Here is a 23,643-nt window from a genome sequence, read left to right on the forward strand (position 1 = left end):
AAGGCCTTTGTTCCAGCTGTTCTCTTTGTCTGAAATGCCCTCTTGTCTGCTTGACTAAAATTTGTTCATCCTTTAAGATCCAGCTCAAAGGTCTCCAAGAAGACTTTTCTAACTCCCTGTCTAACTATCCAGTGGGGCACTTACCACATTACAGTTAATTCTTATGGTGGTGGACATGTGTTTGACATTCAGCTTTTTCCTGGGAACCATATTCTGATTTTCCTCTGGGGAATTCTCCCTCCCCTCCCCTACTCCTGTCAGTGAGTGCATCTCCAGGGCTGAATACATGACCTAGGTCCAGTCAGTCAGGGAATCCACCCCAGTGCCAGAGAGAATGTCCAACAGAGAGCTTCGGAATCACAGAGGACCAGTTAAGGTCATCCAGGAACTCTGAAAGACTTGCTGGACCAGGGAACTCTTGAATAGTACTTACATTACATCCCACTGGTCAGAGAACTTAAGGTCATTGTTTTAAACTGCTCCATTGTATCCTCACGCCTCAGGCAAAATAGAGTCACAGCACCTGCCCCTTCATTTCCTCTCAGGTAAAATAAAAGGATCGGATTGGATTCATTCATTCAGTCCTCTGTTCATTCAAAAGCTGTTTATTCATACTATTTGCCATAAGTCCTATAAATTCAAGGGTGAACAAGACACAGGTCATGCCTTCAAGGAGCTCATGTTTTATAGAAAGAGATAGAAGGAGCAGTTAAAACACGGCTAGCATGGTGTTCTGAGGAGGGAGTGGCCAGGGCCCTGGGCGAGGGATTGAGAAAGGCTTCACGGGAGAGGCTTACTCTGAAAGCCTCTGCTTCAGAGGGTCCCCCCAGGTGCAGCATGGGTTTTCCTTCTAGGGAAAGAGATTTTGGGTCAAAATGAGGCAGAATCTTCTAACAGAACTGTACACGGAAGAACAGGCTTCTGTGGAAGGCCCTGCTGGAGGAGCCTCTAGCAGGGCTGTGACAGATCCGAGGATCCAAGACCATCTACCGAGGGCGTATATCCACAGGAGGACCAGTGTCCCTTTTCCCATGCACAGATAACTGTGGAGACTTAATTCACACATAGCTATGCTGGGAGCAGCAGCTGTGGTGTGAACCTGTCACACTGGATCTGAGTTAAACCTCACACAGACTCCCCGAGACACCTTCGGTGACAAGCAAAGGCAGGCAAAGGAAACGGTTCGGGTGGTCATAATTACTTTTATTCTCATCTCCTGTCAGTCATGGACTGGGAAGGTGAGGCCAGTGAAGGGAACAGGCGCAGAACCTGGGAATCTCAGAGGAGCTGAGGCCACAGGGACTCGTGTCCGGGGGTGTGTCTCTGCCTCCAGACACTGGGAAGAAAGCCCTGGGGCCCCACAGTACAGGGGTGGTTTCCAGCAGACAAGTTAACAGTGTCCAAGAGAAGTGACAATGGTTGGATTGAAGGGAACCAGAGGCTGATGAGAAGAGAGGCCTGGGGAGGTCTGAGAAGAGACAGGAATGAAAGCCAAGGGCCAGGACCTGCCCACAACCTCAGGCCAGGCAGCACTTCTGCTTCTTCCTGGGGAACCAGACCCTGCTTTTCCTCAGGCAGCCACCCAGGGGCAGCAAAGTACTTGTGTGAAATCCAGTCCCATGGGATTGGTGACAAGCCCAGGACTGGCCCCAGCTGGCAGGCAGGGGAAGGAGGAACCTTTAGGAATAAGGGCATCTGTCTGATCCTGCCTCCCCTGGGAGGAAGGACCAAGAGTCCTAGGGCTTCCCCAGGCTCCCTAGGAGCTGCATGTGCACCTGGGAATCGGTGTTGGAGTCCAGGGACTTACATGTGCCTCCCTGGCCCCCAGTCTGCAATCCCCAGAAGGGGACCTCCGATCTTTCCCTCAGCAGGAGAGCTTCAGCCTCACATCACAGATGGTTAGATTCCTGGCTGCCTCTAGCTTTATAAAATCCAGTCTTTTCAGGGCCCAGCCACACCCCTGCCAAAAATGTAAGGGGCCGGCAGGCTCTCTCCCCATCAGCAGCTTGTGGCACCTGCCCAGCTTCAGTTTCTTGTAATTCTGCGTTCCTGTTCTCTGCCTTTCCTCCTCCCAAGACCCATCCAGGTGTTCCTGGGGCTCCTCGCTGCCTCAGCACAGGGGGAAGGCAGGGACCTCAACTCTGACTCTGCTGCCAGCTCAGTGTGTCCTGGACCCCTCTTAGGATCCTGAGTAAGAGACTGTGGCATATTCTGCTTTAAGATGGCCCCAAGTTGCCCCTGTCACGTTTTTATTGCTGAAGGCTTGCCTCATCCCCCAGGCTTTTGGAGCTCAGCCCTGGATAGGCATCTCAATCCCCAGTTTCTGCATGAAGTGTCCCAGGACGATGGGGAGGAGGAAGACAAGTGGATTCTGGGATGCACAACCAAGGCCCAGGCTGTGAGTAGCAGGACAGGGGTTGGGAGGACTAATCCCTCTAGAACTGGGACCAAAGACTAGAAGAGCCGAAGGAGGAGGAGAGGTGGCAACTGGATAAGGTAGTCAGTGGGCATATGCATTCTGATGCCTCTCCCTGCACCACCCTGGCCACGGTCTTCCATCTCGCTGATAGGAAAACTGGATCAAAGATAGCAGGAAACACGAGCCTGTTGGCAGTGAGGCCAGGAATCAGATACAAGAATCTTGCCTCCCAGCTTGTGTCTGGAAGGTGGAAACTACAGAGTGCAAAATCTGGTGGTGGTAATGGTGGGGAGATGGAAGGCTGGGGGTGGCACCGAGGACAACAAATCAGAGGCATCAGGGCCTCACAACCCAGTCTCCTGCTGGCTCCCACCCAGTCTGTGAGCTGTATGACCTTGGACTCCTTACCAGGCCTCTCGATCAATCACCAGCTTTTCCCTCTGCAATGGGGATGCACAGAGTACTGCCATTGTAAGATTGCTGTAATGGATTGATTTAGACCAGCACACAGTCGGCATGCCACCATGCTCCCTACTGCCTTTGTCTCACCCACAAACACCACCACCTGTTGTTGGTTCCCTCTCTCCTCAAATACCCAGGATGCAACAAAACTTCAGGTGCTTCTGCAATATTTCTTGAAAGCTGGAAATAGGAATGGTGGAGAGGGAGGGGTAGAGAACAGATAGATAACCTATCTAGTTACCCTTCCCAGGGGCAAAGAGAGTCCTAGCATAGTGGGGGAGAGGCAGCCCTGGAGGGCGAGGCCAAGGAGGATCCAGGTATCCTCTCTGAACCTCCCTGACTCCACCCAGTAACTTTCCACTGGCCCAGAATTGGCTGCTGGCTGCCTGCTTCCCCCAGGTGTGGCCCCCTGATCCCCTCCCCAGCAGGGCTTGCAGGAGGCTGGCTGGCTGACGCACACCCTGCCCAAGATCTCTGCCGCCTGGAGGCTGATAAGGAGACTTGACCTCATCACGTGGGACCAGCTGGGAGGAATGACCCAGGCTGTTAGCATCAGCTGAACAGCTTCCAACTTGGAGAGATGAGATAAGGAGTGGGGGGAGGCTTAGGACTCCGGGCTCAGGGGCCAGAGACGCTAGGGAAAGGGACATGGGCACCGCCAACTGAGGCCTCAGGAGGCTCGGCTGGGGATCAGCCAGCAAATGGAGGCAGGTTTCGGAGGTTTCGGAAATAAGATGCTCAGAAAGGCCTTGGGGCAGGGTTGAGGGCGAGGCAGGATTCCCTCCAAACGGGGCTGGCTCAGCAGCTAGAATTACCCTCCCTCCCTCTGAACATCCAGTCCTCTAGGGCCCAAGTGCTTTACTCGGCCTCAGGCCTGTGGGAGCACCTGGGGGGTGTAGAGAAGAGGGTGAGAGGATGTAGGTCTCAGGCCTGCGTGAATGCAGGTTTAGGTGAATTGGCAGCACTGCAGAGCCCAGGCCTCTCATGGGTGCCCGCTGCCACCTCCCTTGGAGCCTCAGGACAGGACCCCACTTAGGGGCAAGGCCCCCTGTCCCCACCTCCTGCCTCAGCAGTGCTCTGTCATGACCCAGGAGGGTAAGCCAAGGCACTGGCTTCCTGCCCCTCTTCCATAATTCGTGACCCCAGGGTTCAAGTGCTTGGAACAAGCCACTGGCTCCAGAGCTAAGACAGGATGGGCAGCCTGTGACAGCCATGCCATCCCCCCACATCCCCCAACCTGCAGAATACCTTCACCTCATCTCTCAGCTGTCCCTCAGCCCCTTCCTTACAGTGCCAATGCCTGACCTGGAAGGAGAGAGAGGAGGGGTGGACTGGGCATGTGACAGTGCGCCCCAAGGTCACACAGTAGTTGGAGCCTTAGAAGGAAGATTTGTGGGGGTGTAGGCCTTGGCCAGGCTTCCTAGGGTCTCGCTCCCACATCTGAAATCCTGCTGGGCTCCTCCTACTCATCCCTGGGATCCTCAGACCCAGAGGGGCCTCCAGCCTTGACTGTCCTAGTTCAGGAGATGAGGCTGGGGGCAAGGGGCTGTGCAGAGGATGGTGTGACCTGGGTTCCACAGGGCCCCTGATGGCATGGGAACAAGCTGCAGAGGGGGGATGACGGTCAGGCTTGGGAGAGGCCACAGGCTGGGCTGGCAGCTAGTTTTATATCTGGGCTGGCAGGAGGACAGGGAAGGTCAGAGGACCAGCAAGGGGGCATTCTCTGAATGGAGGAGGGGGTGGCAAGGGCTCCTTATTCCCGGTTGGTGCCAAAAAGCTGCAGGAAGAAGGTGAAGATATAGATGATGTCTAGGTAAATGTTGAGGGCTCCAAAAATATACTCCTCGGGGCTCAGCGAATGGCGTCGGTTACCCATCAGCAACTGGGTGTCAAATGCCAGGAACTGAGGGAAGGGGGAACAGAGAGAGAAGTCAGAAGGTCCAGTCCCTGAGACACAGACCAAGGGCCCAGTGTCCCCATCCAGGCCCACCTTGGATCACAGGCTTTCCGGCTGCTCAGTGACCCTTCTATGACAGCCTGGAATCTGGAACTTCCCCAACACCTTCTAGCACCAATTCAATACCTATTTACTGAGCACCTACTATGTATCAGGCACAGGGTTACAGCAAAGCAAAAAAACAGACAAGATCCCCAACCTCATAAATGTTCAGGGTTTGCCCAAGGTTACACAGCTGGGATACAGCAGAGCCAGGATTTGAACCCTACAGGGATGTAATTATTAGTGTGGTGAATGTAACCAAAGGGAAATATGAGGTGCCACAGGGGGCTGCTAACAGAGTTGGAGCTGCAGAGAGTTAGGGAAGGCTTCCTGGAGGAAGGAACCTTCAAGCTGAGCCCTAGTCTTCTTGCCATTCCCTCAGGGCCTTGCTCTTAGAGGATAAACAAATGCTTCCTGTAATAGTGAGCAAGGAATAAGCACTCCTTATGTGCTTTACGGACATCAGCCCACTTAATCCTACTGACATCCCTACCGAGGAAGGGTTCTATTACTCCTAGAGGAAACCAAGGCCCAGAGATGTTAAGGACTTGCCTAAGGTTGCACAGCCCAAGGATGCCAAAAAGCCAGGATCTGACCCTGAGCAGGGCAGCTCCAGAGCCTCCATGCTTGACCATTCTGCCCTGCTGCTTATAGGCAGCGCCCAGGGTTAATGCATCTCCTGCCAGAAAACAGGCTCTCCCTAGGGAGCCTTCTTGGCCTAATGGACTGTGAACATTTATTCCTTTAGTGACAGCTCCTCTCTGCCATCCTGCTGCTCCCTTCAAGGCTTCCCACTGTCTACACTCCTACCTCCCTCTTGGCTTTCCTCTGGGGTCCAAGTATAAGGAGTGGAACCCCCACCCCCACCCCCACCCCCAGAAGTAGCATATGACTCTTGACAGGCGTGGTGTACTTTTCTGGGAGAAAGAAGCCAAAAAATTCCACCAGGGTCTCAAAGGTTATGAACCACTGGTCCACATGGGATTGGAATTTATTAAATTGATTCACATTCTCATTAACTGGGCTGTGCCCAGCTCAGTCATTTGTGTATGAGAGACCTGTGTTCCTTGGGTCTCCAAAACATTCATTAAACAGTAAATACGTGTGGTGCAAGAGCTGGTGCCAGTGACTTGCTGAGAGCTGCAGAGACAATGAGGAACACCATGCTGTGCCTGCCTTTGGGGCTCCCTGATTAGTTGGGGACACTTACAGATGATCACAATAAAACCTGATAAATACCATAATTGGGGCAGGAGAAAGGTGGCCTTGGAGAGGTGAGACTTTACCAGGGGCTTGAAGGAGGAGTAGGAGTTTTCTAGCCTGAGAATGGTTAGGCAAGTCCTGGAGGTGAGGGGCATGGTGTGGAGAGAGAGGGGTTCAGTGTGGCAGAGCACTGGAGCAAGGGGACAGAGGGAGGAGGGCTGGAGCCCCAGAGGGCCAGAGGCACCAATAGGAATAACTCCAGCAGGTGGGACATCCATGTGTGTTACCCTCCAAGGTGGAGAAAGGGGGTGATTAATAGTAATGTCTTGTAAGTCAGGCCAACTTGGATTCCAGTCTCAGCTTCACTATTTACTAGCTCGGGGACCCTGGGCCAGGTACTTAGTCTCTTTGCGCCTATGAGTCCATGTCTGTGAAAGAGAGCTGAGTGTGCTTGCCTCCTGGGGTTGTCATAAGAGTGAGATAATGTGTGCAAAGCACCTGGCACGGTGCCTGACACATGGTAAACACTTAATGAATGGTTGCTATTAATGTGGTTTTACTGTTATCATCTGCAGAGGAGAGGTGTCCTCTTGAGAATATGTGTCTGCTGCTGCTGAGACTCAGGTGTCTCCTGCAGCTCATCAAGGAGGCAGAAATGTTACTAGGCAAAGCTGTGAGGCTTAATGGAAGGAAAGTGGAGGTGCCCTGGGTAGGGCCTGTCAGGCTGTCTGAGATCAGCGGCATTGAGGGAGGGGTGCATGAGAACACAGGGCTAGAGTCGGAACACTTGCATTTGAGTTCTGGTCTCATCCCTCAGTAGCTGGTAACCACCTGACCTCAGTGTTTTCATCTACAAAATGGGACAGTAATAATGACCACACCATAGTGCAGTTTTGAGAGTGAATATATGATGGTGTATGTGGCATTAACTGGTATTATTCTTTAGTATCATTTTATTTCATTCTACTCTGCTCTTTCTGAGTCTGACTTGGGTTCCCAAGTTAATTTTCCTTCTGTAGAGAGAATGATCAAGGAGAGGGTCCAACTCAAATGTTACAGGCTGCTTAGTAGTCATAACAGCTAGCATAAGTTAATAAATTGCTGATCTGGCTTATCAATCAGTAGCTTGCTTGGTTGATTTCCCAGAGCCTGGTCACCCCTGGGTAAGCTAATGAAACTGAATCTCTCAACCTAGAAGGCTTGGACCTGACCAGATCTGGGGGCGCCCCCTCCACAAGAGGAGCACCTACCCACAAGGCCTCTTAGAGCTGGCTTTTCTCTTGGAGAGAAGAGGGATGAAATTACGTCTGCCCCTTGCCCATGGCCTATGGCCATGGATGCTTATCTACATGGGTAGCCTGCCCCAAATTTCAGTCCACTGCCTGAACCACCCATTAGGAGTGCAACCTCATACCTGGGAATCAACTGAAGGCTTTTCATTCATTTATTCCTAACAATATTTATTGAGCATCTATCATGTTCCAGGGAACTTGCCTTCAGAGCACTGACTCTAATGAGAGCAAAAGACATTATCCGAGATTACAGTATGAGCATGCACTCATTACAGGGGAAGTAATCTCCTCTTACCACCTTGCTGATGGTAAGCATTGTTAACTAGTATCTTGGTTGAGAGCAGATACCTAGGTTATAGTTAACATTTTAGTTGGCAGCTAAGATCTTAGCTGAGAGCTAACAACAGAGCTAACACCTAAAAGGATACAGATACTTGAGTTGGTAGCTGACTGAATACAAGAGCCTGCCGGAGGAGCACATGAGGTGGAACAAGAGGCAGGAGTGGGACTAGGATGTGTTACCTGACATCTGAGTAGTCCTTTCCCATCTGAGGCCTCTCCATCTGGCTTACCGATCTGCCCTGGGAGCTGAGGAGTGCTATTACCCTTTACATACAAGGACTGGAGTCTCCGAGCAGGTGAGAGACTTACTGCCTGTAAGTGCTGGCACCAGATCATCTGTCTCCTATTCTGGTAAGAATTTGGGAAAAGTGGATTTTCAGGGAGAGAGAGGGCAGAAGAGCCAAGACAAACTTTCCTGGTTCGTCCTGTTGGCCAGGACTGGACGTTGTCAGGGGCCCTGGCTGCACACTTGTCTGACCCAGCACTTGCATCTCTTGTCCTCCCACAGGTGATGCGGACAGGCTCTGAGGGAGCCATGCCATGGAAAGGCCGGCTCAGAGCCCCCAGCAAACAGGCCCTGAGTACAAAGAGCCGGAGTGACAGTGTGTTGAGTCAGCATAAAAAGGAACGTGTGGACTGCGTTCATCCTAAAGAAATGCCAGCATGAGTGTGCAGAGCTGCCTAGCCAAGGCTGTTCATGACAGCCTTGGTTCTGGAACACTGGAAACAGCCCCAAACTCTATCAGCTAGGGGATGGCTAAATACACTGGGCAGCAGTACCCAGGCAGAAACATCTCTAATCTATGCTCTTAAAAGAAAAGAACAAGTTGCAGAAAAATCTGTATCATATGATCCCCTTCATGTAACAACCCCCTCCCCAAACTACATGTCTTAAGAGCCTATACAGCAGATATCTATAAACTGTCTGGAAAGAGAGACAATTGAGCACAGTAGTTACCACTGGGGAAGGCAGTGAAGAACATGGTCAAGTGATATTTGCTTAATTTATATCATTTAAGATTAAAAAAAAAAAGAAATACATGAATAAATGTATTCCTGTATCATTTAAAAGAAGGGTCCAGGGAACACAGATGGGATGTTGGTGTGCTCTTCCATTTAATTCTCACCATGAGCTTCTGTGATAGCTGTTGCCTTATCATCCCCATCATGTTGCTGAGAGGTCAAGTGACTTGCTCAGGGTCACAGTGGTAAGAGGGCGGGCGAGCTGGACCTTGAATGTGGTTTGGGCAGGGGGCATGTGGCCACCTGGAGAGCTCCCCTGGCCCCTCTGATAGCACCGCTCCCTGGCTTTTTTATCGAGCATCTACCTTTTTAATTGAGATCTGACAGCATGAGCCCTCTCCTCACCCCTGGCGACACCCCTCTGCCCTGCTCCCCATAGGGGAAAGAATGGTGGAGGCCCTCCCTCAGGCCACCACCCCCGGGGCTTCTTTCACCTTCTCGCCAGGGTCAGGCTGTGTGAAGCACTTGGTTTGAGCAGTGCCTTGGTTCCTGAAGATAGGGACATGAGACTGAGGTGAGGCCTGGGAGGGGTCGTGGACAGCCCTTTCCCCCAAAGGAGCAATTACCCGTCAATCCCTCCTCCTCCTGCTGCCCTCAGAGGAATCCACTCAGCTTGCAGAGGGTTCAGACAAGGCCTCAGGGGAGGCATTAGGGCTGTTTTAATGGCAGAGAGTGGGTGGCTGAGCAAAGAAGGTTCTCACTGGATCTTTCAGATTCATGTAAACCACTGAGGCAAGAGTATCTAAACAATGAAATAAAGTCTAAAATAAAAATCATACCCCTTGCCTTGGGTTTGTACAGCCAGTTTTACTTTTCAAAGTGTTTCTCTAATTGTGAGGAAGATAAGGTACATATCTCAGCCCCCCTAGAAAAAGTGAGGGGTGAGTTGGGGGAAGACTGGAGTCTCTTTCTGGAATCCCTCAGATGCTGTGGGGATGGCCTAGGCCAGTCAAGGGGATGCAGGGGACACAGGACCCTGTTGGGGCTGGTTGGAAGGTGCTGCCAACAGCCTAGCTTCAGGATGAGAGGTTGTGAAGGCCTCTCCTGGCCTTCCTGCTGTGGAAGGATTCAGTCTGGAGGACCTCTCTGGGCCTCTATTTTCCCATCTATGGAATGGACAGGGAGAGTGGAAAGAATGCTGGACTGAGAGTCAGGAAGAGAGGGCTTTCATTCAGCTTGGTGGCTAACACTGTGTGTACGCGCATATGTGCGTGTATCTGAATGTGCTCTGTCTCAGTGCAGGGAGGTCCCCACCAGCTCCAAGGGCTCAGTCTTGGCCCTCCTTTTCTTCCAAGGACTGAGGACAGATGGCTACATACATCCCACACCATGGTCAGGGGTCAACACCCAGCGTTGGAGGCCCAGCACTTCTACCAACAAACTGTCTTCCTACCCAGGCTTCACTCATGCAAACCCCATCAGGCCCTGAAGCACCCAGTATTGACCACACGTGTTCCTCCTGCCACTCTGTCCCTGACTCTGGGACACTGTGACACTGCAGTGGCCTCCTAACTGGTCACCCAGCCTATCTCCAAGTCGTCTCATTAATCTTCCTTAAAGCATAGAGACTATGATGTTTCCTGAGGTCCTCAAACTGGCCAGGCTGGGCAGTGAGGGAGAATTCTGTTCCCATTGGGCCTGTTATCTAATTTCTATGGTCCTATGCTGATTTACTTCTCTAGGTCTCCAGGCTTGGCTTCCTGATTTAGTTGGCTGGGAGACTTTAGCTTCTGCAAAGAAGGACCAACTTTGAGATAGAGCCACCTGCCCGAAGTCACATGGGCACAGAGGCTCAGCCATGGCAGGCAACGTGCTGGCCCACCTGCTCTTTGCCTCCTGGCCCCAACCCTCTGGCTCTGCCCCACTTCCTCTACCTTGCCCCATAGCCCCAGCCCAGCTCTTATGCTCCGTTGCTTGACTTTCCATGAGCTTCTACAGAAAAGCACCCAAGGAGAGGGCACTAAAGGGAGGAGAGGATGGGGTCACCCTGAGACCCTACCAGTTGGCTGACTTGCCTGCTTTGACTGGCGTTGAGTCTGGCACCCAGTGGAGGTAAGGGATAGAATGGCAGAAAACCCAAGGCCTCTTGAGAAAGATGAATGCGCAGGCTAGATAGGGTGAGGCCTAGGAGGAGCCTGTCCCTCAAGGCTATGCTGCGGCCTAAGAAGCCTGGGCTCCCCGTTCCCAATCTCAGCTGAGTCCATCTGGGTCACCCTGCCCTCCAAGGTTGTAGAGTCTTTCAGGGGAGGGGCTGAGGTTTCCAGGGGAGGAAATCATTTGATTCACACAGCCCTTCCACGCCCCAGACCAGGGGACTTGGGTGCGGTTAACCCCAGGGTCTGGGGCCTCCTCCCACAGGTCTTCTCTTCATTCCTTTCTCATACATCCTCCCTGAGGCATCTGGGTGGGACGCACTGCATACAGCTTGTGATTCCTTTAGCTGCAGTGCTGGGAGGCTCCTCATGGTGCTGAGAACTCCCCAAAGGCTAGGCTAGGAGATGCCAGGATGGGCAGATGGAGAGATCACGGTGCTGGGTGATGTTTCTGAGGCTGGGTTAGAGCTGGGGGACCACAGATTCCCAGGACAAACATGCTGGAAGCAGGGCCAGATTGAGGTCAAGGACCTTCTGAGTTGCGGTTAATGGAAAGACACAGGGACCTTAGTTCTCACGGGGCTGGGCCTCTGAGGGCTTCTGTCTACCCAAAACTGAGAGTGGGGAGGCGGATGAGTCCAGCAGCCCCTCCTCAATTTTCTGCTACCCCGTGGCCCAGGTGAACTGCTTCGTGTCTTCCCTCTGACCGAGGTAAGCAAGGGCAGTGCTTCTGACCACTGTTCACATAACCTGCAGGATGAGCCCAACCAGAGCCTTTAGGTGTGTTGATCTCCTAATAAGATGTAAGTGGGTAATCAGGCTGTGGCTCCACCCCGCCTTGACTCAGGAAGATGACAAGGCAACGCTTTCTTTGCCCTGTGCTGATAGCACCTCAGCAGGTCCTGGCCCTCGGCCATGTCTCTCAGGCCTTCATTCATTCCATGAACATCAAGGGGGTACCTACTATGTGCCAGGCACTGTTCTAGGCATTGGGGGATGCTGTGATGAACAAGCCAGACAAAAATCCCTGCCCTCAAGGAACCTAAATTCTACTGGAGGGAAATAAACAATAAATGAAAACAGAAAACTATATAGTATGTCAGAGGATGAGAAGTGCTATGGAGAGAAATACAGCAGGGAAGGGTAGGCAGCGATGTGTGTATGTGCTCAGGCACACGAGATGGTAAATAAAGGGAACACTTGAAGGAGGGGAGAGAGGGAGCTGTGAGTAGATCTGAGGGGATGGAGACAACCGCCCGTGCAGAGGCCCTGGGCTGGGAGCAAGCCTGTGTGGTCAGGAGCGGCAAGGATGCAGCAGCTGCAGCAGAGTGCGTCACTGGGGAGCAGGGGCGGCAGGGAGCAGGTGATTTCGGTGACAGCCCACGACTGCTGGAGGCCAAGCAGAGGGGTGATCTGACCTCACTTACATTCAACAGGATCACTCTGGCTGTGACATTGAGGGTAGACTGTGGGGACAGCACCTGTAGGAGGCCATTGCAGCAATCCAGGTGGGAGGTGATGGTGACATGGACCAGGGAGTAGACATGAAGGTGGAGAGAAGTGGTCCAGTTCTGGCTGAAAGGCAGAGCCAGTAAGATATGCTGCTGGGCGTGAGGAGAGCAGAGGAGTTGAGGATGTCACCAGGGCACTTGGCCAGAGTGAGTGGAAGGATGGAGTTGCCATTTACAGAGATGGGGAAGGCTGTGGGAGGAGCAGGAGTTCAGGGAAAGAGTGGGCTTTTATGTGTTAAGTTTGGGGGTGCCTATTAGACTTCCAAATGGGGATACTCAATAGGCAATGGGAAATTCTAGTCTGGAATTCCAGGCTGCAGATCAATTTTAGGGTCATCAGCATAAAAGATGACATTCCCAGTCTTGAGAGAGTCTGAGATCCTCTAGGGAGGGAGGAGAGATCCCGGGGACTCCAGCCTGAGCAGAGGCAGTAGGAAAACAGAGTAGCTGGTGGCCAGGATGCCCAGGGAAGAAGATGTTTCTGGCAGGGCTTACATTTTTTTTTTTACTAAAGATCTACATTAATACCTGTTCTCACTAACCAAAAGAAATCAGAAGAGGATTTTTGCTTTTACAAAAAAAAGAGAAAAGTAAAAATAGCATTGGGAGTTTGTTTTCTAGTGACAGAGGCAGCGTGCACCCCATGCAGTGAGAGCGGCCCCACCGAGCTCCTTCCCCAGCCCGCACTTCACACCAAGCTGCCAGAGCTTGCAGCTGTGTCTGTGAGCGTCTGCGCTTTATCTTGATTTATTTTATGCATCCTTTGCAATATGTGTCCTATGGAGAAAGGAGCACCTAACACTAATGAAAGCTTAAGAGAGTTTGATTTTGGGGTCTGGGAATGCTCAAAATATTTTCCATATTAATTAATAGTAATTGCTTCTTCACTTTATGCCATTTTGGTTTACGAAGATTTCACAGGAATGTTCTACTTTTGGACAGAGAAGGAAACCTGTAGCCAGTACAGATTTCCTTCTAAGGAGTTTTGCTCTAAGTGGGGAAGCTAAAGGGGGATATAGATCAAGAGTGGTATGTGTGTGTGTGTGTGTTTCAGATGGGAGAAATCATAGCCTGTTTCTATGCTGATGGGAATAATCCAGCAGAGAGGGCAATGTTTGACAGTCCAGGAGAGGGTGTGGGGAAACTGCTGGAGGGTTTCCCCAGTCTCTCCCCAACTCCAAGCCAATAGGAGTTGTTCTCTTTAAGGGGGATCATGGGGGTGCTGGACCAGGCTGGACATAGGACACCTGGGTCCTATGCTAAATTTGCCCCTTTGGGGAGCAGTCCTTTAACACCCAGGGCTGCAGATATGGAAAGCAGGTCTTGGGATGGAGATCCAATGAGGTAATGGGTGTGAAAGTGCTTTGTAAAATGTGAAGGATGGAACAGATGGCTGGGATTATTTTTATTATTCTAATAACATAAGGGATTATTAAATGAATTTAGGGATTATTGTTCATCCAGCCCTACTTGTATGTACAGCTTCCCTTGTGTGACCTGATCTCCATGCAGCTCAGTAAACTCTCTGACCCTCCAGCAGTGCTCACCCTCCTCCCACTCTGTCCTGCACTGACCCCTCTTCCTCCATTTGTCTCCGGCAGATGCTGCCTTCTGAGGCCCCAGGCTCACTCTGCCCAGTGTGACTCTCCGTCTTTCTTTCCTCCTAAGCCAATTCCCCACCCCATCCCTTCTATTGAAATCTGTCTTCAGCAGGTGCTGCCTGGAGGAAGAGCACTGGTCTAGGAGCCAAGAGAACTTAGTGTCATAGGGTGACCAGCCATCTAGTTTGCCCAAAACTTGGGGATTTCCCCAAGAAATGGGACTTTCAGTACTAAACTGGGAAAGTTCTGGGTAAACTGGGTTAAGTTGGTCAACCTAGCCTTGACCAAGACCATGACTAGCTGATATGCCATTATTGTGCTGGGAAACTCGGGACAAATTGCTTAACTTTTTCTGGGTTCAGCTTTCTCATATACAAAAAGAGGTGCCTGGGGTTCCATTAGATCCCCTTTTAGTCCCTTCCAGCCCTCAAATTCCAAGCCTAGAGGTGATCTACTCATCCCACAAATATTTGCTGAGTGCCGCTATGGGCCGCACACCAAGCTCTTCCTGATGACTGGAGCATCCTGGCCACACAGCACAGCACAGCACCTCCCACATAGCAGATGCTCAATAAAAACCTGTGGCAATGAATGAATGAACCTACTACCCCTATTCTGGATTGATACCTATCTACAAACCCCTAAAACCTCTGCTCATAGTTCTGATCCTCCATTACCCCCACCCCCCGACCCCAGTCTGTCACCCAGAACTTCTGGAACCTGTGACTAAGCCTAGAATTCTGCCAGACTGAGTTGAGCTGAACATTCCAACGAAGGACAAGAGAGCCTGGTTGCTGTTCCTGCTGGCGATGGATGTTTACCTTGGATGCCCCCCAAGAAGATGTCACCAACACTAGCCCGTCACCTAGGCAGGTCCTGGAGCACCATCATATTCAGGTGCTTGGAGCCCACCTGAGCAAAGGGCCTGTGTGGGCCGCTTCCTGGCAGATGTCTGCCTGTGGTCACCTTTTGTCACCAGGGCATGTGCTTCCAGCCACCCCACGGCCTCCCCACCTAGCCTCATACCCTGAGTGGGACTCTGGAGCCAGATCCTCCAGGTTCCCAATCCTGCCCTCCACTTTCTAGGATACTGTGTGACCTTGGGCAAGTTATTTAAAGTCTCTGAGCTTCAGGTTCCTCATTTAAATGAACCTATTTTAAAGAGTTATGGTGAAGGTTAAATGCACATAGAGAACTTGTTGGGCGTGGTGCACAGCAAGTACTCAATAAATATCAGCTATTACTGTTATCACAATCATAATCATTGTCAGCAATACCCTCAGTTTGGTGAAATAGCCAAGAACAAGCCTGATCTAAGTGCTTCTGCCTCACGGGGTACTTGGAATCCTCCTACTCCAAGCAGCCTTCCCAGATTACTCCTAGGAGAGCAATGACTTAGTCCATGAAGCCAGGACATGCTCCCTCTCCCATCCCCACAGGCAGCACTGGCCCTTCCTAGGACAAGGGGTGTCTCTCCCAGCTCTGTGTAAAGCTACAGTCCTGCTCTTACAACTGAACTTTCTGCTCTGCCCAGATCAGCTGGTCTGTCTCGGGGAGACAGAGAATTCCCTGAATGCAGCACTCAGCCCCCCTCCCCGCCCACAGGTGCTTCGCCAGGGTTCAGGGAAGAGGACTACAAGGAAGACTGGGATGGTGGAGGGGCCTGGGGACTTGATCAGAGGCTGAGAAAGCAGGCCCCCAGGGAGCCACACTCACCAGTGTAAACACTCCTGCTCCCAGCACGGCGTACACTGCGTGGAGCCAGGGCACCTGCGGGGCAGACGTGGCCTGCTTAGGACTGCAGGCAGGGCAGGGGGGCAGGGCGGATGTGCAGTCCTCTCCCCAGTGAGGGCCCTCTCTCACTGCCCCCCCAACCCTCCCCAGCAGTCCCTGAGAAACCCCAGGAGACAGGTCCTTGATCTCTATGTGCTCAGGGTGGGTGGAGGGGACCCCAGGAGAACAGTGACCACGGAGGGGCTGGTAGGGGAGCTCCCAACCGACTTGGCACATGTTCCCTCCTCACACAGCCCCAGGCTCTGGCTGGGCTTGAGCATGGGCCCCGTCAGGTTCCCAGCCTGAGTCTGGCCTGAGGTTGTTCCCTCCTCCCAGTGTGCACTCAGCCCTGTCCTCTATGGGCTCTATCTGTCCCCCTGTCGGAGAGCTCCCTGGCTCTGCCTGTGGGGTCAGGCAGAAAGGGACAAACACTTGAGCTCGGGGTGGGAGGGTGCATCCTGGAGTCCCTGCCAGCTGGGCATGGTGGGTCTGCCTGCAGAGGCTGGAGTAGCCCCCTTCTCATCCTTGGCCCCTTGCAGGTCTGAGGCAGCTGCCTAACTGCAGAACCCTGCACATCTCAGCTGTGCCCCCGGTAGGGCCTTCCCCCAGAAGGTTCCTGGAGATACAGGTATCCCATTAGCCTGGCCTGGGTCAATAAAGGGTTCTTTGAAGCTCTAGGGCCCCTTCCTGTCACCCCCACCCCATCTTAGAACACAGAGGGCTCCCAAGCCAGCTCCGGCCTCTCCCTTTGTCAACAGGATCCTGAGAAGAGCCAAGGAAATGCCAGAACCAATCCTGATGTCCTGGACTTGGAGCCAATACCCCAGGAGCTGGGGCTGGGCAGGATGGGGCAGGGGAAAGGGAATGCCACTCCCACCAGGCAGAAAAGGGGCAGCGGGGACCATGTACCAAAGGTGGCTAAGAGGAGGGTGGTATAAGCACCGAGCCCACAGTAGGGGTCTAAGGATTAAACCTCAAGTCCTGTGTCATCTTCTGGCTGCCCCCTTCTCCCTCTGTAGCAGCCCGAGTGCCTAGAGGGGCCAGTGAGCCCTCAACAGTTGAAAATTTCAGAGCAGGCTTCTTAAATTCTTAAAGAGCTCAGAGGTGACTGGCCCCACAGATGCTCTAATGGGGTGGGGGCAGGCTTAGAGCCCCACTGCCCAACCGACTCCCTGCCTGGCCAGCCAGATTCTGCCTCTCTGGACCTGGCTGACCCCCAAGGGCCCTGGGAGACCCTTCCTCAGGTCCCCTCTGGGCCTGGTGGCCCCATCAGCTCCTGTGCTCCCTCCCCTGTCTGGGGTTTAAATGCTCCATGCACCCCCCTCAGCCTTACCTCCCCCCTAGAGGGGGGATTGGAAAGGTGAAGCCGGATGTGGCTCTTGGAGCAGGCAGGTGCCCAAGTCTGCCAAGAAAAGCCTCCTTGTTGTTTGCTTACACTGCCAACAAGCCCAGGGTAAGTGACTGGAGGGGCCGGACAGGATGGCAGGCTGTGAGCCTTTGGCTCTGGGCCTTTCCTGGAAGGTGTGGAAGGAAACTGCACCCCTGGGTAGGGGTGACCCTCTCCCTCCCCATGAAGCCCCCTGGGAGGCCCACAGACTCACATATTGGAAGGGCAGGAGGATGGCCAGGATCAGCCCGCTGAAGAAAAGAGTCATGAGCAGCACGAAGAGCACGCCCTGGCAGGAGGTGAAGTCGAACTGCAGGGATGGTGCCGGTGTCAGCCGCAGGGCCCCTCACGCCAGCACGGTGGCTCGGCATCCCGGGGCCCCGGCCGGGCAGCATGCTGGCCAGAAGGCTGAGGCCTCTACAGCAGGCCACTGCCTGATGCTCACCCTCAAAACCTGGGGATCCTCCTTCCCTTCCCCAGGTGGCCTTCCCAGACCCTACTTATCCCTTTACTGCTCCCCAATTTGGGATCAAAGCCTGGAGCACCCCACCCCATCTGCCTCCCTCTGCAGGCTCAGAACTGACCTTGGTCTGGAAGCTGAAGACGGTGACCGAGAGGCAGACGAGGGCCGTGATGCCCAGGCACAGCAGCACGGATGTGGTGTTGTAGTAGCTGCAGCACCGGCCAGTCAGGGTCAGCTTCCCGGCAGGGCTTCTGGTCCCCCAGGCTCTTTCCTCCTCCCAGGCTCACCCCTCTTCTGCCAGGACCTGACTCCACGACCCGAGGCCCCCACCCTCTGCCCTTTCCCAGGATTCTCCTTCTCCCTGATTCCCCAGTCTTCTACTCCACTGTGCCCTGCCCTCCTCAACATGCTTAGACTAAAAATCCTGTTAGAAGGATCTTGAAGAGGTGGGAGAGGAGGTGAGCAGGGGTTTATGCTGGTGCTCGGAGGTAGTTTATTGAGAACTGCATGATCACGAGGCTGGGGTCTTTTAAGCTGCAGCTGGACAGGAGTCACCTTGCTCTCCCCCACCCTGTGCCCACCCCACCGCCCTGGCGGTGTCCTGGAGTCACTGTGGTACAGAGTGCACAAGGAGAGGGCTCAGCGTTTCCCGCCTGCCTGAACCCCTTCCCCATCCAAATGCTCCAGGGCCGGCCCCCTCAGGGTGTGGCCAGTCCTGTTCCATCTGTTCCCTTTACCTGGACAACATCCCAGTGAGGTAGGCCATGGACAGGGTCTGAAAGGAGAAGCATAATAAGGGAATGCTCTAGAACTCAGGCTTTGGGGACCCAGACACCTTCAAGATCCAGCCTGGCTCTCCAACCCTGCGTGTACCCCCAATTCTGAGTCTGCTCTGCTAGCACATGTTCACTTCCATGAATCGGCCTTGGGCAAAGGGGCATCCCAACAGGTCTTGCATCAGCTGCCCCTTTCCTCCTTCTGCAGCCCTGCTGTCCTCCTGTCCTGCAATCCCAGGACTCTTCCTTAACCATAGATCTAGAATGCCTCATACAAACCTCTTAAAAACATCACAGTGACATGAAAATCCATTGATAAAAACAAAACATAACAAAAAAAACATCACAGTGAAAAGAGACAGCAAATGGAGTGGGGGGAGACTAACCCTAACTGGAAAGAGAGGGTGGGATGTCTTTGTGGAGGAAGTGAGGTGAAAATACTCCTGCCTCCCCAGTAACCTCAGGTTGGATGCCCCTAACCCAGACTTCCTGGGCCTCAAAGCCCATCCTCTCCCCCTCCTCCCTCCATCCTCCAATGGCATCTGTCCCAGCCACTCCAGGTTACTTACAAAGATGGTCAGGAGAATCAGGTTCCAGGGGAAATGCCTCCTGTAAGGCAAGCCCACAGAGTTCAGAGGAGGGTGATGCCAGGGACCACGGGCCAGGTCACGGCTCTGGGGCGGGGGGCTCTGTGCAGCCCCACCTCCACTCCTTGGAGCCTCTTCCTTCAGCCACAGCCCCATGTGCCCCCATCCATCCATCTATCCTCTCCACCACCCCACCTCTGCCACCTCAGAGCTAAGGAAGGAGGGGCAGGCTGGCTTGACGGAACCCAGAGAGTAATGGGGCCCTCTTAGAGGTGCACAGCACATTGGTGGCAGGCAGGACTGGGGCCAGAACTTTTAGGTCCTGCTCGTGCTACCACAAGTTTCTCCTTAAGCCCTCATCCTACCTGGGTCCAGAACAGCAGGCCAGGGTCAGGTAGGTTGCAAAGAATACAGCGCTATAAGAGATGGATGGATGGGTGAGTCAGCCAGTCCCGGGGGCCCTTCCACCCAATCTCCTGCTTATCTCACTCCCTGCCACCCCTGCCCACAGGGCACCAGGCCGGGCAATGGGGTGTGGAGTGGGGTGTATGTTTAAGGCTACAGTCATCCTATAATCTGGCAATGGTCAGGGTGGTAGGCCAATTCCAAAAGAGAGGAAGGGAAATAGGGTGAGTCTGCTTCTAGAAAATATTGAATCTCAGGTGTCATGGGACAGCTGACCACCCAATCCAAAGTGGCCCCCAGACACTGTCTTATTACCTCAAACAAAAAAGCTCATATACAGTGTTTTCTATGCATGAGATGGAGTGCTAAGTGCTTTATAAATGTTAACTAACATAATCCTTATATCTTCTCTTGAAACTTGCCATTCACTTTCCAGCTGAGGCACAGTGAGGTCAGCTGACTTTTTCAAGGTCACGTGGCTACCAGGTGGCAGAGGCAGGTTAGAACCCTGGCATTCTGGCACCAGAGCCCTGGCTTATAACTGCTGCCACACACTGCCTCACTTGGGCCCTCCTTAGCCCTTCTCACTACTTGTAATGATCTTGTTCGTTACTTTATTGCTGTCCACCTGCTAGACTGCAAGCTCCCCGGGGCAGGGTCCCTGTGTGCTCTGCCAGTGCCTGGGGCAAGCAGGAAGTACCTGAGGCATGAATTTCTGGATCAGGTGGCCGTGTCCAGTCATAGACTGGCAGGGAGCTTAGGCACAGCCCAGAGACAGGGATTGAGGGGTGAGGCTTTTCTGAAGAGCTGTGCAGGTGGAGGCCAGTCCAGGAGGTGGGAGACGAGGCTCTGAGGACCAAAGGGTGGGGCATGCTCACACCTACCTAAACTGGTGCCACCACCATGCAAGGTTTCCAGCCCCTGCAGTGGGCCCTCAACATGGCACCCACCATCCTTGCTCATCTTCCTTCTTGGGCGTCTTACCCGTCTGCCGCAGCAGCAGGTCCAATCATGCCCCTCCCCTAAGGCTGCCTTGCTTTCCTGCGTGGTCTGGCTTGACAGGTCCCAGGAAGATTTAAAATGACGCGGGCCTCCCTAGGCTCCCTGTCTGCCCCCTGCAACATCACATCATGCATCTGTGTGCCCTTCCTCCTGTTTCTCTTCCCACCCCAGGGCAATCCCCTAAGCCTGAGCTCTGGGTCCCACGTCCTCAAATGCTCCACCATCTCTATTACTTTCTATTAAGACACATCCGTTAAACCTTCCTACTGGTACCTCTCCTCCCACACAAACCTCCTGAGCTGTTTTCCATCTTTAACCAACATCTCCCCAGGTTTTAGCTTCTGCCACTTTGCCCATCCTCACTGCTTCTCAAACAGTTGTCTCCACTCTCGGTGTCGTCTTCTCACCTCCCGGTTCCTGTCCAACCCAACAACCCAGCCCCAGCCCCCCTTCATGAGAGTCAGCTCTGCCAGGTCGCTGGCACCTTATTGAGTCCAACTGACAGTTGTCAGTTCTTGTCTCTGATCTCAACATCTGATCACTCCCTTTGTTCCCCTGGTTCCACAATGACACACTCTTGGGTCCCCTCCTACCGCCCTGGCTGTTGCTCAGTCTCCTTCAGTGTAGCTGTAAATACACCTGGTCCCTTCAAAGAACAGGGTCCCATCAGGCTGTCTCCCTGCATGCTCTCCCTGCAACGAGCTTGCCCATCCACAGGACTCCCTTCATCAGGCCAATGCTCATGACTTGCACATCCATATCTCTGATTTTCCTTCTCAACCCCAGACCTGAATATCCTACTGCCTACTGGGCAGGCACGGCTAGTCAGAAACATGCCAAACTCAGTGGGTTAGAACAGAACTTGCCCTCTCCCTGGCTCCTTCTCCTGCATCCCGTATTGCAGAGGATATCATGCACCCCCCACGTCACCCCAGCAGAGACCTCAGCATGGTCCTGATCCTGATGCTCACCCTGCCATGCCCAGCTCATCACCTGGACCTGCTCATCCTCCTACCCAGGCAGCTTTCAAATCTGTCACCTGCTTTCTACTCACACTACCAACCTTTTAGGTAGGGCCCCCTCTCTCTGTCCAGTCTTCCTGCCTCCAGCCCTGGCTTCCACCCTGCAGGCTATAGGCAAACCCGATCACGTGACTCCCTTGTTTAAAACTCCCAAAGGCCTGGCAATGTCCTGCATGATCTGTGGCCTTCCATCTCCCCAGCCCACCCTCACCGCACTCTCCCTGCCTGTTGCCCTCTGCATCCTCACAACATGCCCTTCTAAAAAGGACCGACTGGCAAAGATACCTGAGGCCTGGGTTGGAGGGCTCCCTCTGTGCACCTCAGGTGTACCTCGACCAAGGCCCAGCCCCTACCTCATGGGCCTGTTCATGTAACCCCCTACACAGGTGTAGCATCTTGAATGACCTACCCATTTTGTATTCCTAGCATCTAACCCAGAGCCTGGCACTGGGTAGATGATCTTTAAAGATTCCTGGATGAATGCAGAATAATGGGGAATGTAGGGGTTGAGACAAGCCTGTCGGATTTGGTGAATTCCTCCATCTTCACCCTTTCCTATTCTTCAAAGGCTCTCAAATGACTTGGAAGTGGTGTCACAATGGTTGAGGGGTTCCTAGGAGCAGGGGTAGAGCTGCTCCAAGGGACAGTAGAGTCATCCTGCCCACGCTGAGAAACACCCTGGCACCTGCTCTCTCCTGGTGGCCCTTGAGTCATGGTCAGTCACTTCAACAAGAATGATGATCACACCCTTGTCTGTGTGCCTCCTGGGTGGGGTCCTGTCTCCCTGGCCGGACTGGAAGCTTCCCGAGGGCAAGGCCCAGGCTCCTTCCTCTCTGGTCCATAGCACCTCAACCCTCAAGATAGGGGTAAAGGGCAGAGGGACTGTGTGTAGCTTTAGAGCCTGACACCTTCACATCCCAGCTCTGCCACTACTGTTCATGTGACCTTGAACAAATTATTTGATAGCAGAGCCCTGGTTTCCTCCTTTGTAAAACAGGAATACTGGTACCAACTCACAGGGCTGTAGCCCAGATTGTAAGAGAGGATGCAGAGCAAGCATTTGGCACAGGCCCTGACACAGCTGAGGACTTGAGGATGGGAGGCGTTATTATTATAATGGGATTGACAGCTTCCTGGAGAGGCTGTGACCCACCTCCCCCAGCTCTGGTCTTACACCTTCCAACTCTGCCTGGTTCCCCCACTGCCACCCTCCCACCCTTCCTCCTTCCCTGCAGTTCTGCTGCCACGGCTCCCGGGGAGCAGTCAGACAGTAAGACAAGAAGAGCCCATTGAGGGAGATGACCAGGGCCCTGAGAAAGTGGTGGCTGGGGTGTGGGTGTGGGTGCTGGAAGGCTGCCATTCCAGGGGCAGAGAGTGAGTCAGAGAAGAAGTGACTGACTTGCAGGTCAGAGCCTGGAGCCATGGTGTGTTTACAGTGTCAGGACATGGGAGTGAGGCTCAGGTGAAGGCCAGTGTCCTCCCACAAGGCATCCTGCTCTAGCACCAGGCCTAGGACATGGCGGGGACTGCAGAGCACTGAGGGGAGATGCATGAGCTCTGCCATCATGAAGACATGGGCTTCAGTCCTTACTATGCTGCTTAGGAAGCAATACCTTCTCTTGGAGTGTCAATTTCCCCATCTGTAAAATGGGGATAATAATAGAATCTGCCTGGTAGGGTTGTAGTGAGCATCAAATGAAAAATATATCATACACTTAGCACAGTGCCTCACACATAGAAAAAGAGCTGTTTTATTTTTATTGCTATTAATTAAGGGCTTGGTACATTGAGGAGGTGAGAACCACTAGGTCTCAGACCCAGAGGCAGATTCAGGGGGAAAGGAGGATAGAGTGGAGGGGCAGGGAGGGGTAGGACAGGGCTGAACCACAGGCTAGCTTTCTGGAGAAAAGGGTAGCATCTTGGTGGTGGAATTTCCAAGCACCTTTAAGGCCCTGTGACACCCCATCAGAACTTTGTGACACAGTCCATGCCCACTTCCTATTTCTGTCCACTCACACCCACACCTGAGGTCAGGGAGAGCATCTCTGTTTCCTGTCCGGAGATGCTGAGGAGGAGGGTCAATAAATCTCACCATTCAGAGGCCAGAATCTCATACCCGCCTTCAGTAGGGTGGACTCTGCCCCTACTTCTGGGCCTGCTCATTCCTGGGCTGTCCACCTGCCACCGTCTGCTCAGAGCACAGAGTCCTGCAGACCCTCTCACAGAAGGCCTGGAAAGGGGTCTGGGGATTCCATCCCAAGTTCTCAGGGTGGCCAGGGCTGC

The 23,643-nt window shown here is 53.2% G+C and overlaps 1 protein-coding gene across 3 annotated transcripts in view; it reads right to left on the minus strand.

Moving 5' to 3' along the window:
* Nucleotides 1-589: 589 nt before the first annotated feature.
* FAIM2 (Fas apoptotic inhibitory molecule 2) overlaps nt 590-23,643 on the minus strand; it is a 31,665-nt gene continuing 8,611 nt past the window's right edge. Inside the window, exons 6-12 of one of the 3 annotated variants that reach the window (XM_036890928.2) lie at nt 19,297-19,347; nt 18,914-18,953; nt 18,306-18,343; nt 17,690-17,777; nt 17,320-17,415; nt 15,662-15,715; nt 590-847 (exon numbers count right to left, since the gene is read on the minus strand). In XM_036890928.2, coding sequence (XP_036746823.1) covers nt 794-847; nt 15,662-15,715; nt 17,320-17,415; nt 17,690-17,777; nt 18,306-18,343; nt 18,914-18,953; nt 19,297-19,347 — 421 coding nt within the window. In that variant the 3' untranslated portion in view covers nt 590-793. Of the gene's footprint in view, nt 4,785-15,661; nt 15,716-17,319; nt 17,416-17,689; nt 17,778-18,305; nt 18,344-18,913; nt 18,954-19,296; nt 19,348-23,643 lie in introns of all 3 variants that reach the window. The other 2 variants (XM_036890917.2, XM_036890910.2) reach the window with 2 other exon arrangements.

Source organism: Manis pentadactyla, chromosome 10 (assembly GCF_030020395.1).
Source record: "Manis pentadactyla isolate mManPen7 chromosome 10, mManPen7.hap1, whole genome shotgun sequence".
NCBI classification, from domain to species: Eukaryota; Metazoa; Chordata; class Mammalia; order Pholidota; family Manidae; genus Manis; species Manis pentadactyla.